This window comes from Quercus robur, chromosome 9, assembly GCF_932294415.1.
Source record: "Quercus robur chromosome 9, dhQueRobu3.1, whole genome shotgun sequence".
NCBI classification, from domain to species: domain Eukaryota; kingdom Viridiplantae; phylum Streptophyta; class Magnoliopsida; order Fagales; family Fagaceae; genus Quercus; species Quercus robur.
Window position 1 is genome coordinate 35,369,678 of NC_065542.1, and position 21,489 is coordinate 35,391,166.

Sequence of the window (21,489 nt, forward strand, 5' to 3'; positions counted from 1 at the left end):
TTTTCTTTCTAGTATTATTGGGTGAAGAAAAAGAAAAAGGAGAAAGGCAACGAGGAAAAAAGAAGACGGATATAGAAGTGGCTGAGTTCCGTACGTCTCCTCTTCTTTTTTCCTTGGTTGAGAAAATATATCCTATGTCCAATATGACAACATGAGTACACGATTTGGTGTGATTGTGAAATGAATAAAATTTTTGATAACTACATTTTGATGCATGGCTCTAAGAGAAACAAATCTTTTTTCCCAGGGGAAATCTTATTGGTCAAATTAAAATTGCAAAAATTAACTGACTAAGGAAGATCCTTCCATTAATTTCCTTAATACATGTTCCTCAGTTGTAGATGTCAACTAGGTAGCTCAATTAGTAAGTGATTTGGGATTGAAGTCGCCTTGTAGGGGAGGGATGTTTAAGAGAGGGATATATTATGCTCCAATGGAGCAATTTTTTTTTTTTTTCTTTAATTCTTTTGTATTAAGTAAGGAGAATGAGAGGAGTGGATAAAGGCCTTATAAGTGTGAGTCCCAAGCTCATCGCAGAAAGACTAATCTAACTTTCAAGCTAACTTAGACACATATAAAGCCAATATTCAACTCTCTTCTAAGCAATGTCAGACAAAGCCCATGGAGGCTACTAAGCAATTAAAAAAAAAAAAAAAAAAATTAGACTAGTAAGCAATTTATATTTAGATAGAGATTGATATGATATTGTCTTGTAAAGGATTATAAAAATCTTATAACACAGTCAAGCTTCAGTCCAGTTGGCTAGTTTAGGGCATTCAAAGAAGAATATGTTATATGGGATTCAAGTTCTTCTAATTCCTCTAGGATAGTGTCTGATGACATTCTGAATCATGATTCACTATGACTATTTTGTTGTTGATTATCTTCCAATTATTTGATAATAAAAAATGGACAAATATTCAATTTAAATCAATTTGGAACTATCTCCTCTATCCTATTATGTAGCGATTTATAAGACTATCCATATGTTATATTTAAACGAGTCATGTGACTAAAAAAAAAAAAAGTAATTTGACTAAAATTACAAATGTATGGTCTCTTTGTTGGTGGAAGATTACTCCAAACAATAATAGAGTGCACCATTCTTAGATAGCATGTTTTTATGAACCATTCTGGTCGAGCATAAGGCTTTTTTTTTTTTTCAATAGTAAAGATGAAGAGAATGATGCTGCAAGTGTCTGATGGCCAAGTGCTTAACATGAAGAGCATGGGGCTGGTTTAAAATGCTGCATTATCATAATTCAGCTTTGCAAGCACGAAGCATTAGGTGCAGAACATTATTATCCTTGTTTGCAACGTCAGATGTTGTTACACTGTTCTCCAGACATAATTTCACAAGCATAGGACACCACCTCATGGCTCCTTCATCATTTGATGTCCTTATTTGATTGGTAAGCCTAGTGTGCGCCATTCACAACAAAACACACACAAACACACAGAAACCTTGATGTCCGCTTCATTCTGTCATTGTTTTTTATGCTGCCAGTTTCTATCATGGTGTGTTAATAGATTTAAAAAAAGTGAAAAAGGTGGCAAGGAATGGTCAGCAATTGGCATGACAGTCAAAGTGCAAGGAATGGCCACTTGTCTTTTGCAATCATGGACTAGTCAGTAATAAAAACAATGAAAATGACGTAAAATAATCACTTTCTGCAACCCATAGTGATCTTTAGTTGCCCACAAAATAAAGGAAAAATAAGAGAGAATCATGTTTGTTGATGGGAATCAGAGCATCAGCTTTTAAGCTTGATTTTGCTTAAAAGAAACATGGAGATTGGAGAATGTAGTATGACGTAACAGAAGAAACAGATTTTTCTATAATCAATGTTTAAAATTGTCTGTCCCTACATTCAGATTCAGTCCATGACTACCTTTAATGTTAAAAATTCATAATAGAATCAGTGCTTTCACTTAAATATATAAAAAAGATGAAATATAATTGAATATCAATCATTCATGAGCCTTAGAGAACCTCTTATTGTTTCAAAGCAGCTGCTATCTTCTTTTGAATGAGCTCCACTCCAAGACGTGGAGATAATCTTGGTAGGGTTTCCTGAAACAGTGATTCATTTTGTGTCAGACATCACCTTTATGTATGAAAAAAAAAAAAAATGCATTATTCAATACTGATTAACAAGGCCCATGCTTGCAGCAAGGGAAACTTCCAGTTCATTCAACACTTTTCTTTTTTGATGAATTGAGGTGATGGGCTTAAACCCTTTTAAAAGAAAGGGAAACAGACAGATAGAAAAGAGAGAAGAAAGAGCCTAATGAGTTAGTTCACTTAACACATGTCTGTAAGCAAGGAAAAGCTTCTGCCTATTATTGGCCAATCAATTGATATATTAATGCCTATTTTCAAAAGTTGTTCATAATTTGATTGTAAACAGAAATTCCCACCATTTAAAGCAAATTCCCTGGATGATAAGATTCCAGCTTGCCCAGGGGCGGAGCTAGGAATTTTGATTTGGGGGGCCGAGGTTAAACTATCTTGTAGTGAGTCACAATTCAAGAAAAACTCAAAATGCTACATATATGTTTTTGTGCATTAGTTTAATCAATGTAATTCTTATTAGCACTTAACAAAACTAATTGACCAATTAAGTATCTTAAGTTCATTTTCCCTTCTAAGTTTTTCTAAGTCCTTTTAACAAACCATAAGTTCAAACCATTCAAGAAATTAAATACAAATATAACAACTACTTCTATAAGAAGATATAATATTTTTAGAAAATAAAAATAACAAAATCCTTATAAGCCAATATGAAATTATATATAAAAATACAAGATGACTTTCACATTTGGTTGTTTGAGCAGAATAGAAGCCAAAATGAACTTTTGAATAACGCTTATTGATTGGTTTATTATATATATATATAAATAAAAAAATAAAAAATAATAAAATAATAAAAAGAAGAATACACTAGTACTTCTCAAGATCTTAAAGTCATTTTTGCTAGTTCCAAATAAGCTCAACACTCTTTTTTGAGACAAAATTATAAATTTTATGCAAAGAAAAGAAAGAATACAAAGCCAAAAGAATGGCCATAGCAAAATAGAGCAAGAAAAATAGGTATATTCAGTAATAGAGAGCAACATTTACTAGCAAGTAGCAATAGATGCGGACAACAATATCAGCTTACAACATAGAGCAATATAATAACAATAAAGAGCAATATCAGCTCAGACCAGATCAAGAAAAATATATTGAAGCTTGGGAATTGAAAAAGTAAAATTTCTAATCAAGCCAATGGTCTGACATGTGAAGGAATTTCAACAGTAAAGACTAATAATAAATGAGGGAAAATATTAAAAGATGAAAAGCAAGTTTGGAAGGAACACTAAACGTGGACAAATTGGGGGGGCCAAATAATTTTTCATGTGGGGCCAGTTCTTAGAAAAATGGTTCAAGTATGCAATTTTACTTGCTCTAAAATTTTTTTTAAACTTTTTGGGGGTGGGGGGGAATGCAAACAACGTAGCTCCGCCCCTGAGCTTGCCAAATGCAAACAATAAACTTTAACACCAGAAACCTAATCTAATCAAATTTTTAACACCATGAACAGGATGACAGATCTGACTAAAAAGATAAAAGCATGATAGAGAAGATCCAAACAGATCAACGTCTCATTGTGGGCAGAGTGAATCAGGTTCGTGCATCTGCACGTGTCATGTGGGATTAGGACACAGCAGCAGGAGAAAAGAAAGAAAACCAAAATCAAGAACAGAAGACAAATGCGAATTGACAATGATATCAAAAGAACAGATGAAAAATGTGGACTGCTTTACATTTGTGTCACAAATGGGGGAGGATAAACATGATATAAAATGAAAAAAAAAAAAGAAAAAACATAATGTTTTGATTTTTAATCAATTCAAAATTATTGAAAATTTTTATTTTTCCACAGCGAAACACAGCTTTTGCAGACATCAATCAACTTTAGCAAAGTTAAGTTACTAGGGTAAAATGTTGTACATCAGGTTGATTAGTTCTAAAACAAAATATATTTATGACTTTCCCAAACCAAAATCCCAAATACCCAAAAACTCCAAGCAAATCATAACCTTCACAAAATTCACAACGTCCGACTTCAATATCAAAACCATAAGCTAGTGTCATTGAATAAAAAAACACAAACCCCCTTCCTTAGTCATAGCCTACTCATACAAGTTATAATCAAATGGTACTATAATGTTGGTGTTGTTGAAAGGTTGAAGGTAAATGACATAATTTTTGGTCTAAGTGTATTTGAGATAAGATGGCATGAAGGGCTACGTGCATATGTATATAAAGGAGTAGAAGGGAAAATGGTGAATGGAAATGCAAAAATTTTTTTGTGTAAAATAGAGGAAAAGTGTTAAAACATTGAATCAAATGAAATAAATAGTAGTCTTAAAATATTGAATAAAAATTGTAACAATAAGTAGCCTTGGAACATTGAACCAAAGGAATAAAAAGTCCCTATTTTTAACTTTGTTCTTATCTTTGATGTGACTAAAAAATATTTCAATTCTTTTCACAGAATGTACCACATAGCAAAACCTCATGCTCTCCCGCATGAGGTCTCTGCTTTTATATATATATATATATTTATATATTATGTGCAAGCTAATCTGTTAGTCAATTATCTTTGGCAAAAACAGCATGATGGAAAGTAACTGAAGAAATAAATATTGGGGGAAGACTAGGGGTGTTCACCAAACTGCAAAAACTGCACCAAAAAAACCCGCAAAATAGTATAACCGCACCGCAAGTAATGGTGCACCGCACCGCACCACACTGCATGGTGCAGTGCGGTTTGCGGTTTTATAATAAAAAAACCGCACAAACCGCACCGCACCCTCTCTATATATTAATATATTTAATTATTTTTAATATTAAATATATTATTAATAGTTTAATAACCCTAGTTTTCAAAAAAAAAAAAAAAAAGTTTAATAACCCTAGCAAGTGTTGATTAAGAAAGCCATCCCAAAATAAAGAAAAACTAGCTCAATAGTTTAAAATTTGAACCAAAATAAAGGAAAAAATTAGTTTTGGGTTGGATAGAAAAAGCCCAAAATTTGAAATATATACCAATTTCAAATCATTCAAACTACATTTTATACACCGTATTGTATATGTGACCGTAAAAATGAGGTGCGGTGCAGTTATGGTTTTAGCTAAACTTTAAACCGCACTGCACCACACTGCACTGCACATGTGACCACAAAAATAAAGTGCGGTGCAATTATGGTTTTAGTTAAACCGCACCGCAAAGTGCGGTGCTTAAAATGACCCAAAACCGCACCACCCCGCGAATACCCCTAGGGGGAACAGTGTCAAATTTAAGTTGATGAACAACATGAAGGATGAATGGGTAGCACTTGCAGAACCCATCATAGGTTTATACTAATTGATAATTCAACCATAAAATACTGAACTCAACAAAGCCTTTGTCTTAATATACTGGCTTGCTTCCTATAAACTATTAAAATAATAAAAGCTGTAATGAGCCACTCTTAAGCCATAAGATGGTTTAACTCCTGTTTGACATGGCTCCTTGAAAAATCCACCATCTTAGACATGATTTTCTACAGAAATCATTCTATAGGATATGTTAAGACTTCTGTCAACAAGATCCTTCAGACTTCCAGCCAAAATCCTGGAGAAATATTATGTAATTTCCATGACTTCCAAGTTGCTTAATGGATGTATAAATCATGGCCTTTAGGTAGTTTATATTGAACAGAACGTTTCTTCTTTATCTATGCTCCACAGTCCAATATTTATTGGATCTGGGAGAAATCGTTAGTGTATAGTCAAATAGAACCTTGTCCAGGCCCACATATGTTGGGCTGGTGAGTTAGGACAAAGGAGGGTGAAGCCAAATCTGATTTAGAAGTTCTGGACAGCTAGATTTTTGAGGAATTAGGAATTTAGGATTAAGTTTGGTGGGAAAGTGGGCTAGAAAATAGTGGGGAATGTGGGGTTTCTAGTGGGGAAAGGAATAGTACGCTTTGTGGATCAAATAAAGGGGGAAACTTAAGATTTTGGTTGCTGTTCCAGGGCTGTGAGCAGTAACTCGAGAATAGTACTTTGGCTCTTTGTAGTTTTTTTGGATCCATTTAATGGATGGATGTTTCAGGGTTTTAAGGGTGACAAATCAATGCGTGGTTGCAAGATTTCAAGTTGCTGGGATTTTTTTTTTTAAATACTGGAAATTTAAGGACAAAGAAGAAAAAAAAGATAAACTTATAGGCATCACACTTCGTCTCTTGAGCATCGTTCCTTAGAGAATGTTGTATCACAAAATCTTAAACAAAATTTCATATCCTCTGAGAAATTCGAAAACATCTTCTCTCCCCATGAATAGAAAGGGTTAATATAAATAGATGGCTAAAACCTAACCCTAAGAAGATTTGGACTCCTAGGGCTTTGATAGCCAAAACTAAATAACTACACTCACAAATAAAACCCAAAAATTAATCAAACCCCAAAATAAACACCCAATGGACCAATTGACGTAGGACAACCACACTAACAATAGAACAAAAGATAAACCCTAGGAGTCAGCACCTAAGGGTTGCTTGGAGTCAGCACCAAGCAAACTGGAGTCGGCACCAGTGAAAGAAAACACACGTTTATTTTTAATAATTCTCAAAACTGTCTTACAATAATCTGAAAAATTGTTTAAATAGCCAACAATAAAAACCCTAAAGAAACCCTAATCATTAAATGTTCGGGCTTGCTTAATTTCAAGCCCAATAACTAGTATGCTCCATCCATAAGGCCACAGGCTGGGCCGTCTTCTTTTTGCTCTTCCTCCTATACGTGTGTGTAATTGGGGGCTTGTACCTCGTGTCCGCACCAACTCCCCCCGGGTGAGAAGAACTCGACCCCGTCGAGTGGAAATCTGAAGAGCTCTGATAGTACTCCAGCAAATCAGGATCCAGTCGCAATAGCTCATCTCGAGTAATCCATGTGCAATCAGAATCTGGTCGCCCTCGCCACCGAACTAAGAAACGGTGAACTCCTCCATCCCTGGTAGAAACAATCTGCTCATCTAAAATAGCATCAATAGATTCTTTATGTGCATAGGGCAAATTTAAGGGTAAAGGAGTGGGAATAGGGGCATCAATAGGATTAGGCAAAGACTCATCAAAAGGGGTATCAGGAATAGTTGTGGGGCTTTTATAAGCAACTAGATCCTCAATATTAAAGGAGGAGCTAATACCATAATCATGAGGGAGGTCAATGACATATGCATTTGGGCCCATTCGTTTCAATACCTTGAATGGTCCGGCACTACGAGCCTGCAATTTCTTAACGGTCCCAGAGGGAAACCGTTCAGGTCGAATCCGAATCATGACATAATCCCCTACCTGAAACTCTGCATGACGTCGATGAGTGTCAGCATGAATTTTATATTGAGAATTACTTGCCTGAATTTTTTTGCGAATCTCATTATGCAAATCATGAATATGTCGTGCAAATGCCTCAGCAGACTCAGAAATCCTAACATGTGGGGACATAGGCAAAAGATCTAAGGGCTTCCTAGGTGTATATCCATGCACAACCTCAAAAGGACTAGCACCTATAGACCTATTGACAGAGCTATTATATGCAAGTTGGGCTACAGGAAGAATAGAATCCCAATTTCGATTGGCTTCACCCACTAGACACCGAAGGAGGTTGCCTAGGCTACGATTAACCACCTCAGTTTGACCATCAGTTTGAGGATGAAATGCCGTGGAAAATTTCAATTTGGTGCCCACTAAATGCCACAAGGTCTTCCAAAAATAACTCATGAAGCGAACATCCCTATCAGACACTATGGTTTTGGGAAGACCATAAAGTTTGACAATCTCATCAAAGTAGAGTTTTGCAATCTTAGAAGCATCAGAGGTCTTAGAACATGGTAGGAAATGAGCCATCTTGGAGAAGCGATCAACAACTACTAGAATGGAATCATGCTTCCTAAAGGTGCGGGGCAAACCTAACACAAAGTCCATACTCACATCCTGCCACGGGCGATCTGGCACAGGTAGAGGTGTGTACAGGCCAGTGTTTTGCTTGCGATGTTTGGCTAGTTGACATGTACGACACTGACCAACTATCTTGGCAACACCCCTCTTAAGACTAGGCCAATAGAATTGACGTTCCACTTCCTCAATTGTCTTGTCTCGGCCAAAATGACCTGCCAGGCCTCCCGCATGTATTTCCCAAACTAGGAAATCTCTTACTGAAGACCGAGGGATACATAACTTGTTGGCCTTGAACAAGTACCCATCTTGAAGGGTATAATCATCCAAGATTGGTCGTGGGGCATTCCTGAGGCTAGTGTAGAGGTCCCCAAAATCGGGGCATGACTCATAATCATCCTTGAGTCGTTCAAACCCAGTAACCTTAACACTCATGATGGATAACAGAGACACCCTTCGACTTAGTGCATCAGCAGCCTTATTCTCAATTCCCGCCCTATGCTTCACTACAAAGTGGTAGCGCTGCAAAAATTCAACCCAACTACCGTGCCTAAAATTTAGCTTCTTTTGGGAATGGAGGTAGCGCAAAGCTTCATGATCAGAGTAGATAACAAATTCTCGAGACAACAGGTAATGGCGCCAATGCCAAAGAGCTCGAATAATGGCATAAAACTCTTTGTCATATGTGGAGTACTTTTGCTTAGCGTCATTCAACTTTTCACTGAAATAAGCAATTGGGTGACGCTCTTGACTAAGCACTCCCCCTATACCAATACCTGAGGCATCACATTCCACCTCAAAAGGCTTGGTAAAATCAGGGAGACGCATGACAGGTGCCTCAGTCATCTTTTGCTTTACCTCATTGAAAGCTTTAGCAGCAGCTTTAGTCCAAACAAACTCCCCTTGTTTCATGCAGTCAGTGATGGGGGACATAAGGGTACTAAACCCCTTGATGAATCGGCGATAAAAGGAAGCGAGCCCATGAAAGCTTCGAATTTCATGGATATTTTTGGGCTCGGGCCACTCCACAATCGCTTGAATCTTTTGAGGGTCGGCAGAAACTCCCTCAGAGGACACTATGAAACCTAGGAAGACGACTCTATTAGTGAAGAAAGAACACTTCTTGAGGTTGCCATATAGACTCTCCCTCCTAAGGGTAGTACAAACTTGAGTTAGGTGGTCTAAGTGTTGTTCCCTAGACTTACTATAGATGAGGATGTCATCAAAGTACACAACCAAGAATTTTCCCATAAAAGGCTTGAGCACTTGAGTCATCACTCTCATAAAGGTACTAGGAGCATTGGACAATCCAAAAGGCATCACCATCCACTCATATAACCCATCCTTCGTCTTGAAGGCAGTTTTCCACTCATCACCCGAACGAACCCTAATTTGATGATAGCCGCTTTTTAAGTCTATCTTAGAGAAGATCATTGCTCCAGCCATCATATCTAACATGTCATCCAACCGGGGGATAGGAAATCGATATTTCACAGTGATCTTGTTGATGGCACGGCTATCAACACACATCCGCCAAGTTCCATCTTTTTTTGGAGTTAAGAGTGCAGGGACCGCACAAGGACTCATGCTTTCACGGACAAAACCCTTCCTAAGTAGTTCTTCTACTTGCCTTTGCAACTCGGCATGCTCTACAGGGCTCATCCTATAATGAGGCAAGTTAGGTAGGGCCGCTCCGGGCACAAAATCTATGGCGTGTTGTATGTCACGCATGGGTGGTAAATGATCGGGGAGTTCCTCAGGGAAAACGTCCTTAAATTCCTGAAGCACTAACCTCACTTCTTCAGGTTGCTCCTCACTGGTCTCTCCACGTAGTTCCCTGGCAACTAAGACAAACACAATGGACTCTTGAGTTGCTACCCTTTCAAATGCCTTCGGACTTATGATGTTCAGGCCTCTCGCCTTTGGTGCCTCTATCTTCTTGCTCATGCCAATTGGCTTGGGTTTCAAAGGAGTGAGCACAATCTTCTTACCTTCAAACATAAATGAGCAAGAATTGGATCGCCCATGAAGGGTGACATCTAGATCATACAGCCAAGGTCTACCTAAGATGATATGCCCTACATCCATGGGAATCACGTCACACCATATTTCAGCCTTGTAGGTGAGGAATTGAAGTGGGACAACACATCTTTCTTTTATGGCTATGGAGGAAGTATCCACCCAAGAAACTTTATATGGGTTAGGGTGTGGGGTCAATTTCAAGCCTAGGCGGGAAACAACGTTAGAAGACACTGCATTAATGCAACTTCCACTATCTATGATAACCTTGCAAGTTTTGTCTCCACACTTAGTGTAAGTTTGAAAGATGGCACTCCTTAGCCAATCTTCAGCGTCTCTTTGCTCTGCCAAGGCACACCTTACCACATTCACTCTAGGGACACCAAAGTTCTTGGAATCATCAACTTGGGGAGAAATGGCTTTAATGCATGCGAGATAGCTAGGATCATCTTCCCATTCCGCTTCAACATCTTGGGTTTCTTCAACATTTGGATCATACACTAGCTCCTCAACATCTTCTACCTTTTCATCACCCTCTTGAATGACAAGGGTCCTAGAGGGACATCTAGCAGCGATGTGTCCAACCCCATTGCATTTGAAGCATTGAAGGCGAGATCCTAATCTTGAAGGCTCATTGACCACACCTTTTCCCTTGTCCTCTTTTTCTAATGGGGTGCTATTGGGGTTGACTTTAGGGGGTAAGGCAAGTCTAGGTTTGCTACCAAAAGGTTGAGGGTTGGCGGGAACACTTCGGGACTCAGAACGTCGCCAAAAGATAGATTTGGATGCTAATTCACAATTCCTAGCGAGGTCATATGCTTCACTTAAGGTAGTGACTCCACGGGTGATAATCTCGCCTAGTAGGTTAGCATTTAAACCTTTCTTAAACCTATTGAGTGTGACAACCTCTTCCTCGACTATTCGAATTCGCCTCTTGAACTCCTTGAACTTTTCTATATACTCAGCCACAGGAGCAGTGCCTTGCCTTAGGCGATCCCATTCCTCAAGGAGGGAGCTCCTATAAGTTGAAGGAAGATAATTCCTTGAGAGTGCACCCTTCATCTCAAGCCAATCAGTAATGGGGGGCTCATGTCGTCGCCTAATGCTATCCTCAAGGTCCTCCCAGAAAAGGTCGGCTCTTCCAACTAACTTCATCCTAGCATACCTCACTTTCTTATTCTCAGCCCAATGGTAGTAGTCAAAGAATTTATCCATCTGACGTAACCAATCAGTGAAAACCCATGGGTCCAGGCAGCCGTCAAAGGTGGGTGCCTCTATCTTTTCCTTGAACATTCTATCATCATAATCCCTAGGGTCATTGTGATTATAGTGATCATGTTCAAAGTTTGGAACCCTATGAAAGTAACCGTGGTGATTTTGCCTAAGCAGGTTACCTCCTTCATGGTTAACGGTCTCTCTTTGAGATGCTTCAATTTGATCAACCCTATCAATTAAATTACGGACACTTTTTGCTAGGTCATCTATGGTTTGCTCTAAGGAGGACCTAGACTCAGAAGTGGATTGATGTTCAGAGTTTGACATGATGCGACCACTACGTAAATGCATGCACACTATATTTAGGAATGCAATTGAGATTCACAAAAGTTCAAATAACCAATTCTCAATTTAAAATTAGGGCCAGGCAAGAGTGCATGTGAAGAAATTGCAGTCAAGTAGTGACAGATTTCACAATATTGAGAGATAGTCCAAATAAAGTCAATTTTCAATAAGCTCCACAATTAATAATGAGGATCAAATATTTCAAGGTTTCTCTTTTTTTTTTTTTTTTTTTTTTTTTTTTTTTTTTTTTTTATAATGGGTACAAAGCACAAATAATAAAATAGCTAATTTGGACACAAAATGGGTAGGTCAATAATATATGGTGGGATATGCACATAAAAAATATAAAGATAATATTTCAATGAGACAAAATTGAACCCACCAAAAGAGAGTAAGAGTTGTACCTAGTCAGTGGCCAATCTCTTTGCACTGGATAGTCAAGTAAATGGATCTGACTTGGATAAGTGAACCTGTGAAGAACGATTTAAGGCCCAATACATGCAGTGGGCTCACAGCAACAATACGTACTTTCTTTCTTTTTTTTTTGGGTTTGTGGGATGTGGGTTCTGTGGTCAGAGGCGGGCACGGATGGTGGTCACCGGCTTGGGAGGCGTCACTGGCTTCTCTGATGGCTTGGGGATGAAAAACTCATGTGGGGCTGCGGGGTATACACGGATCGCTGGGACTGGTTTGGGCTTGTTCAAGATTTCATGGGGCAAATACTTGAAAGGTACTGACATATTTGGCTGGCTTGCTCTTTTGATGGTTTTGCTTTCTATTGGTTGTCTACGGTTGTGTTGTATGGACCGGAAGTTTGCTCTGATACCAAAACTGACGTAGGACAACCACACTAACAATAGAACAAAAGATAAACCCTAGGAGTCAGCACCTAAGGGTTGCTTGGAGTCAGCACCAAGCAAACTGGAGTCGGCACCAGTGAAAGAAAACACACGTTTATTTTTAATAATTCTCAAAACTGTCTTACAATAATCTGAAAAATTGTTTAAATAGCCAACAATAAAAACCCTAAAGAAACCCTAATCATTAAATGTTCGGGCTTGCTTAATTTCAAGCCCAATAACTAGTATGCTCCATCCATAAGGCCACAGGCTGGGCCGTCTTCTTTTTGCTCTTCCTCCTATACGTGTGTGTAATTGGGGGCTTGTACCTCGTGTCCGCACCACCAATAGTACAATCCATGTCCAGAAACCAAAATACTACAGTATTGCCACAAACTCTTAAAATTAAATTAAATTAAAATGAAAATTGACTTCTTGCTACCTGCTTTGTTCTCCCCTGATTGGAGAAAACTTACTCAAGTTTTTAAGTGTTGTAGTAGGAAGAGTCTTTGTTTCTGGAAGTGCATCATTGACATTAGATAAAAAGATTGAATTTGAATTTTCTTTCTTTTCTTTGTCTGATTTAGCAATGATAATAATGATAAATTCACCAGTCCAATTGAACAAATAAAATTTTCAGATCTAACAAAATCAATATCTTGAAAGTTGATGCAAGCAATATGACCTTGCTTTAATATGAAACATGAACCTAGTCTTTGGGCTTTATTTTTACTGCTTGTTCAATTTTAACTTCATCAATAGGTTTTTTTTTTTTTATAAGTACCTTCATCAATAGGTTTCATCTCTTTGAAATTTTGTTTCAATTTGAACTTTAATGAGAATGGTAGTCAAGACTAGTTTCAACACTTTCAATCCCTGAATGGATGGCACCTTCTGATTACATTAATCGTTTATCATGTATCCTTTGATTGTGACTTCAAGCTCCCTTTATTCATCTTCATGTATCTTTAACTTGGCATGTTGACGTAGGACAACCAGAACAAAATTGAAACAACAATAAAATAAAGAGATATGACCTAGGAGTCAGCACCTAGGCCTTGCTTGGAATCAGCACCAAGCGGGGAAACCACTAGGAGTCGGCACCTAGAGTAGACCTGGAGTCAGCACCAAACCAAAGAAAGACCAAACGACCATTTTTTCATTCATCAAAATATCAACTATCTCCTCAATGAGTACAATAGGTTGCTTATAAAGGATTGCTAAACCCTAGTTCTAATTGGCTAGGAAACTCTAATTGCCTTATTACAAAAATAACCTTGCTTCCAAATTAAAATACTAATAGCCCAATAAACTAATAGGACCTAAAACATAAAAATACAATTGACTTGCAAACATAAATAATACTAAATAATAATCTTCTTGCGTCTTCCGCATCATTCTCCTTTGGTTGGAGAAAACTCGACCTCGAGTTCTAAAGCGTTGAAGGATTAGGCTGCTGACAAGTAACACTTGCTTCAAGTCTAGAATCACCCTAGGGAGCATAGAGAAAAGAAAAACCTTGAATTCCACCATGTCAAACTCTTCTGGAATAACAAAATCAATGTGTGGAATCAACATAATCTTATCTTGAACCATTGAAAGCACTATGTTATCCACTTTCTTCACTTTAGCAAACTGTTTGTCTTCATGCACCATGGAAAGTTTGATCAAAAGCAGATTCATTAACTTCCAATATCACATCATGTGCACCCTCTAACATAATACTCTCTTTAGGCACCATCTCTTCACCTTGCTGCTCTTTAATAGATTCATTTCCTTGGACGTATGTTAAAGCAGCACTTGTCGAGGCATGTACGTCTATGTCAACATTAGGCTTTGGTGTTGCTGGAGGATTCTCCACGACCAAGATATCATCATCAATGTTGTCTTCTATTGGGGCAGCAACAAGTTCATTGTGATCAAGTATCCTTGGTTTTCCAATTGAATCGGTTTGAGTCTTCTTTTGCTTCATCTGAGCAATCCTATCTTGAACATCTTTCATGAGCTTTACAAATAATTTCTTGATAGATTGTTCAAAAGTGCACTGAGGACATGAAATGGGATGAGAATTCATTCTATTTGCTTTAACTTGAAAGTACCACACTGAGATTGTGATAGATACTTAGCTCGAAAGTATGGTGGAAAATACTCATCACAAAGCTTTTCTTTCATATCTTCCCACACACTAATGGTAGGTTCATAATTTAGATAGCGGAAATATTCAAGATTCTTCCAAAACATTTGTGCTCCACCACTTAACTTCAACTTTGCATACCTAACCTTTTTGTTATCTACAAAATTAGCTTGCTCAAAGAATTGCTCAATCCCATTCATCCAGTAGACAAAATCCTGTGGATTAGTTTTACAACCATCAAAATAAGGTGCTTCGGATATTACCATAATTCTCTAAAATAGTGCTTCAACAAATAGTTGGAAGTTGGAACAAGAACTTGGGTTGCTGTGATGTTCTCTGGACAGATATTTGGAATAGGCTTCTAAGACTATTCTCTCAAATAGTTGCTGGGACTGGGCTGGTTGACAGGTTGGATTTCGTGGGCTGGGTCTTGTATATTTTTTTTTTAAAAAAAAGAAAACTGGTGTTGTAAAATGTGGGCTTTGGGCTTGTTAACAAATGGGTCGGGCAAGGGGTTGCTTCTAAAATGGGTTGGTTAGAATTTTTTTTTTTTTTTGGCTAAAGGAAGTGGATAACACAGAGGGGGCTGTACCGGGTTACCTTTGAGATCGGGTTGATGGGGTACTTGCGGTGGAACGGTAGTGAGCAAGTGAAGGTCATGGTGGCAAAAGGCAGGGATGGAAGGTGCTCATGGTGGGTTGCTGCAATTGGGGCTTGTGAGTGTGTATAGTGGTAGTCACAGTGGCAAGCAGGAACCGATGGAGGTGGATCGCCGTCACGAGGAAGGGCAAAATTGACAATCCGGGTCAGCGGTAACAGGGCTTCTTCTCTGTCTTCGTGGTTGCAAAGGGTTGGGCTCTTGGTGTGGCTAGGTTGTTTATGTTAATAGTGGTGATATGGCTTGAGGAAGGAGGGATTGGTGATTCACGTTGGGTCTGTGAATTTGGTAGATTCTATGTTTGGTTTGAAATCTGGGTTACTGTAGTGTGGTGCGGTGGTGTTCTGATGGGTGGAAAATAATGACAGCAAAGGATTTTTTTTTTTTTTTTGGGTGTGTGATTTTTTTGATTCTTTCTTGCGGTGATACTTCAACAGATCGGTGTCTGCTCTGATACCAAAACTGATGCAGGACAATCAGAACAAAATTGAAACAACAATAAAATAAAGATATATGACCTAGGAGTCAGCACTTAGGCCTTACTTGGAGTCAGAACCTAGGGTAGACCTGGAGTCAGCACCAGACCAAAGAAAAACCAAACGGCCATTTTTTCATTCATCAAAATCTCAACTATCTCCTTAACGAGTACAATAGGTTGCTTATAAAGGATTGCTAAACCCTAGTTCTAATTGGCTAGGAAACCCTAATTGCCTTATTACAAAAATAGCCTTGCTTCCAAATTAAAATACTAATAGCCCAATAAACTAATAGGACCTAAAACATAAAAATACAATTGACTTGCAAACATAAATAATACTAAATAATAATCTTCTTGCGTCTCCCGCATCACATGTCCTATGTTATCACCAAACAACTTGTATCTTTGGCAAAATCAGTGGAGTAGTCATGCATAGGACGTAAGGACTTCATTAGATCTTTCAAAGAGAAATCAGGGCACTCCTTGGACAACTAAGCTAGAACTCTAGGCATTTCTGATTTCTCTAAGCTGGTCAATTGCTGGTATGGTAGCTTTTGTTGTTATAATGGAAATTTTAGGTTCTTCATTTTTAAACTTGTAGCTTGTTGTTTGGACTCATCTTCATGCTCTTTTTAGATGTTTGCACACCTGTTTGGAATTTTCTTCTCAATTTTCTTCTTGTTCAAACATTACAACAGGCTGTTCTAGCTTTTTAGCATGCCTTGAAATTCAGCTCTCTGTTTAGACTTAGATATTGTAGATTTGTTCACTTTGTTGAAAAGATCCTATAACCCTTGTGACTGCTTAGAAAACCTATGTGTGATTTCCTAAGTTTTATATTTCTTGGTTTCTCATCCTATTACTTGTTTAACTCCAAACAACCATCAAACACATTTAAGATCCAATATTTTTATTACTTAACCTACTTAAAACCATAAAAATCAAACACCATACAAGAACCCTTCAAGATCTTATCAAGAACCCTAATACAATGCTGAATTTCTAAGTTCCTTCATAAAAAAGGACTGAAAAAATCAAGGAAGTATAGATTTTCTAATAGGGAAAAGTAATGGTAAGATTTGTGGATTAAATAATGGGGAAAACCTAGATTTGGGTTGTTGTTCCTAGGCTGTGAAAAGTAACTTGCGAAAAATTATTTGGTTGTTTGTGGGTTATTTAGGTCTATTTGATGGATGCGTGGTCTAGTGTATCGAAGTATTGGATTTTAGGGTTTTAAAGGTTACAAATCAAGCCAGCAAAGAATCAGGGTTTTGAGGTGCGTGGATACTACCTTTCCATTTCCTTGACTATTGGCAGGTCATTTCCTTGGAAGTTGGTGTGATGATCAAAGGTTCCTCCTAAAGAAGCTTTCTTTTCATGGACTGCTGGCTGCTGCCTTAAGGAAGATTTTGTCTTCTAATAATTTACAGAAGAGAGGTATTATTGTTGAAAAATGGTGCTATATGTGTAAACAGAGTGGGGAGTTGGTGGACCATCTTCTTCTTTATTGTCCCATAGCGTATGAGTTATGAAAAAGGGTGTGGAGTTTGATTGGTCTTCTTTGGATTATGCCACAGAGGGTGCTTGATTTGTTAGCAGCTTGGCAAGGTACCTTTGGTAGACACCGAATATAGCTTTTTTGAAGGGTTGTGTCGCATTACATTATGCGGTGTCTTTGGTGGGAATGGAATGCGAGATGCGATGAGGGATGTAAACGGTCTCTTCTTGAGATTAAATCTCTTTTTTTTCAAACTTTATTGGGTTGGAGTGTTGCTTTTAAATCTCTTCCGTGTTCTAATTTATTAGATATGCTTGAGCATTGTAATTTGAAAAATTAATTGTATTACTCCCTGAGTACGCCCCTAGTGTACACAAGTGTTTCCTTTTTTATCAATAAAATTTTGTTACTTATCAAAAAAGAAGAAGTAATAAATCAATGTGTGATTGTAAGGTTTAAGTTGTTAGAAATTTAAGGATGATGAAAAAAAAAAGCAAAAATTCTAGGCATCATACCTAAGGTTTCCTCTGCTATAAACCTCAAGGAAGGTTGAATCATATAAAACTCAAACAAAACTTCATTCTCACCTCTGAAAATTGAAAGGACTAGGAAAGCAAGGGTGATAAGAATGAAGATGAAAAAAATAAAAAAAAGATGAAGAAGAAAAAGAGAATTGATGAAATGCAAGATATTGTAGAAGATATTGCAACATAGTCCTCCTGCTGCATTGAAGCAAAGCAACAAACAGATCAAAAAAACCTATACGAGTCCTCTTACAGTAAATTGATGATCACCCATGTTATCAATATGAGGTTGATAATGGATCAATGTTTCTAATGACTGGTGCATCTACAACCTATGCGCAAGGCAGTGATTTAGTAGTATATGTTATGGCAGTTGAAATAAAGTGGGGAGTACAACGGATGAATTCAAGCCCTTCCAAGGTTGGTAGTTTATGTGTGCCGCTCACCCTGTCCACTCACTCCTTGCATATTGGGTTGTGTTGCCTTTGTTCATGTTCTTGAGCCTGTTAGGATAAACTTTCTCCTTGCATGGAACAGTTGAGGATACTTCAGTTGAAAGGGTCTGTTTGGAAGGCATAGAAACAGTTTTATTTTGGAAATGGCCCCCCTTTGCCTCACGTGGACAATATGGCAAGAGAGAGAGAGAGGAATAATAATGCATTTAATCACACATTGAGTTGTCTATCTGTGGTACATTCAATGTCATTGAGTTGTCCATCCTTGGTGTACTTCTTGTATGCATAGGCTTTTTCTGTTTCGATAAAAAAATATTTATAAAATTAAAAAGAAAAAATGCGTTGTAAATTTGATTTTCTCTTATTTGCTTGTAATTTAAGTCTTTCTTAGCCATCTTATTTTCAAAGTACAGAGTATCGAAAAGACTCTGTCAGGTGTTAGTTTATTGTTTTCACATAAGCAAGTATTGAAAACAAACAATGAGCTTTGAGGAATGTAACTTTTCTGCAAGCTAACTTTCTTATATACAAAAAGACTTTTCTTGGTGAGATTCCTAGAAGGCCTAGTGTGATTCCACGATTTCCTAATTCTTTCACCATCACCATCTTCCATTTTTTTTTTCCTAAATATTAGCACTTCAAAACAACTTATCCCACCAAAAAAATTACAACCAAAGTTTATTACTACTTCAAAGCAACTCACAACCTAAATCAAGCCTGGGTCGTGACAAAACCGCTCGGAAAAACCACCTCCGAATGACATTCAAAAAACCCAAAAAATGATTGAATACTATACTTGGTGCACTGCTTCAGTCCCTGAAAAGCACTCCCAAACTTCCTTTTCATTGCACCCTCTTCTTACACTGTTAGAAACTTGTAAAACCCACATATTTTGTAGCCTTTCCCCACCATTAAACCGAATACTAGCATCCAGAAAACCCCTTAAAAGTAGTTGTCCAAAACATTCTTTCAACTGTTTATTCTTGATTTCAAACTAAAAACACAGTTTTAAAAAACTTTTTCCCATTCATAATCATCAACTAATCCTCTAAACCCTAAAATCTAAAGCTTTTATACACATATTTTGATCTGAAAATCCCTAATCTTGGAATCTAAGAGCTCTCCTACATTAGCATTACTGTTGAAATGATCTCGTGGATTACTTTACAACAGAAAAATTATATTGATTGACTTTGGAGGATTAGGAGATAAAAAAAGGGGTTTCAAGGTAATATTATTTACCATGAAAAAATTGATGGTGCAAAAAGCCCATCAAATGGAAACAAGAAAAACCCTAAAAATATGTTGAAGGTCCAAGAGACGGTGGTAAACTTCATCATAAGAATTTTTATCAAATATTCAAATGTGAGATTAATAGGGTCTTTGGATATGCAATAAAATGGTGAAGAACAGACAAACTTTAAATTTTTTTTTTTTTTTTTTGATAAGTAATAAAGTTTTATTAAGAAAGATCACTTCATTCTCACAATGATGAACACGAAGAGTCTTAAAAGGGTACCAAAAATCATACAGAAAAAGAAGAGAGTCTTGGATCTCTAGAAAAGAATTACCATGATGAAAATTTGGGAAGTTATCAATCTCTCTTTCTTTTAGTTGGTTATGGAAGTTATCGATGTGCCAAAAAGATGGCTTTTCATAAGGGATTCCTCAGTTTACTTATAGAAACCATGGGTTACCATACAACCATCCTCTTACCCTTTTTAACCATCATAACCATTGGTTGGATTGTCAAACCGGAAAATCACATGTAGCACCCATTATGTATAATGATGCATACTCAGACATCCTACTACTATACTTAAACAGTCTGAGATGGTAAATTTTGTAACCACCATTAGGACTAATCCCACACACAAAGTGTAAATCATAGCATAGTTGCAATCTCCAATTACCATCATAAGGTGATCAATTACTAAGAACCTAAGAGGCAAGCATGTTAACTAACATTTCATGAAAACCACCAGTTTCAGTTTTTATGGCTAACATGTTGGCTCAGAAGCTATATCATGATCATAAGCACTGTAGCAAAGCATAAATTCAACAAGGGTCAGAAATGATTTTAACATGTTAATATCTTAGTTGTTGGGCACTCAAAAATATAATTTTGAAGACATTAGTAGCACACAAAATTACTTAAACTCAAAGAAAAACCAGATATACACAGCTTGAAAAAGCTTAAATGGGAGCATAAACAAATGAACAAAAAAACCATAGTACCAAAATTAACAATAAAACTGACCTCAGTGCCGTCAGGACGCACTTTGGCCAACACAGGTATCTCATACTGGTAAGCCCTTTCCCACTCAGGATTGCTAGTGATGTCCCTTATCTGACAAAACCCACCAACACATTCACAACAATACACACATAGATACAAATAGAGAGAGAAAGAGAGAAACGGAGGTACCTGTAAATCAACATCGTGAAGGGAATCAGGGCCGGAGATTAAGAAAGCAGCTTGGAGTTTTTCTTTGAGACCATCACACAAACAACAACCAGGCTTTGAGTAGAGAATGAGTTTTCTAGATGGAGTAGGGGAAGAAGATGACAGAGACAGAGCCAGAGGAGTAAAGACCCACCTGGGTCTTTGTCTTTTTACTGTTAGCATTACAATTGAGGATGGTCTTGCCATTGCTGCCATGGCCATTCTTCCAAATCCTCCTCAGTCCTCAGGATAGCTTCAACCGCTCTGAGGTTGCTATTGCTAAAGTCGTTACTCGCAGCCGCTCTCCAAATTTTAAGACACATTGATGAGTTTTAAAATAAGGCCCATTTTGTGCGTTTAAAATTTAAATAAATAAATAAAGCTAGTTTCTCCCAAAAAAAAAATTTTAAATAAAGCTCTAAATTGTCGATTATGTCCACGTTGGTAGTAGGATCATGTGATCGGCTGATTTTCATAAGACATCATACCACATAGATTGTGAAAAGTATTATAAAAATAGTTGTTTCTCCTAAAGTCCTTTTTTTTTCTTTTTTTTTTAAAAAAAAATTAAAGATTTATACTTTATCTCGGACTTCATTCCATGTCATTCTAGCCAATTCCGGTTATTTTAATTCATTTCAGTTTACTCTCTTTAAAAAAAAAATTATATATATATATATATATAATGATGCCGAAAATCATCAATAAGCCACACGATACTCACGTGCTCGAAATGATTCTTGCTAGACAAAAACAAGGAAAAACCCTAAGAGAGTATCGATGTGATACCGGCCAAAAACCCTCTGAAGGTTAAGTCAGAAAACCTTTCACAACTCTAGAGTGTCAAAACTGGGATAAATTATGCGTACTTTGTTGTTTTAGAGCCTTTGGG

At 37.3% G+C, this 21,489-nt stretch overlaps 1 protein-coding gene across 2 annotated transcripts; it reads right to left on the reverse strand.

Moving 5' to 3' along the window:
• Positions 1-1,810: 1,810 nt before the first annotated feature.
• On the reverse strand, positions 1,811-20,932 carry LOC126698242 (uncharacterized). 2 transcript variants are annotated; one of them, XM_050395346.1, is made up of 3 exons: positions 20,580-20,927; positions 20,412-20,501; positions 1,811-2,074 (listed from the first exon to the last, which is right to left on the reverse strand). In XM_050395346.1, the coding sequence occupies exons 1-3, from the start codon at positions 20,817-20,819 to the stop codon at positions 1,997-1,999; spliced, it is 408 nt and encodes a 135-aa protein (XP_050251303.1). In that variant the 5' UTR covers positions 20,820-20,927; the 3' UTR covers positions 1,811-1,996. The 2 variants fall into 2 exon arrangements, with proteins under 2 accessions (XP_050251303.1, XP_050251302.1); XM_050395345.1 differs by lacking the exon at positions 1,811-2,074 and adding an exon at positions 13,542-18,258 and having other exon boundaries at positions 20,580-20,932.
• Positions 20,933-21,489: the final 557 nt, after the last annotated feature.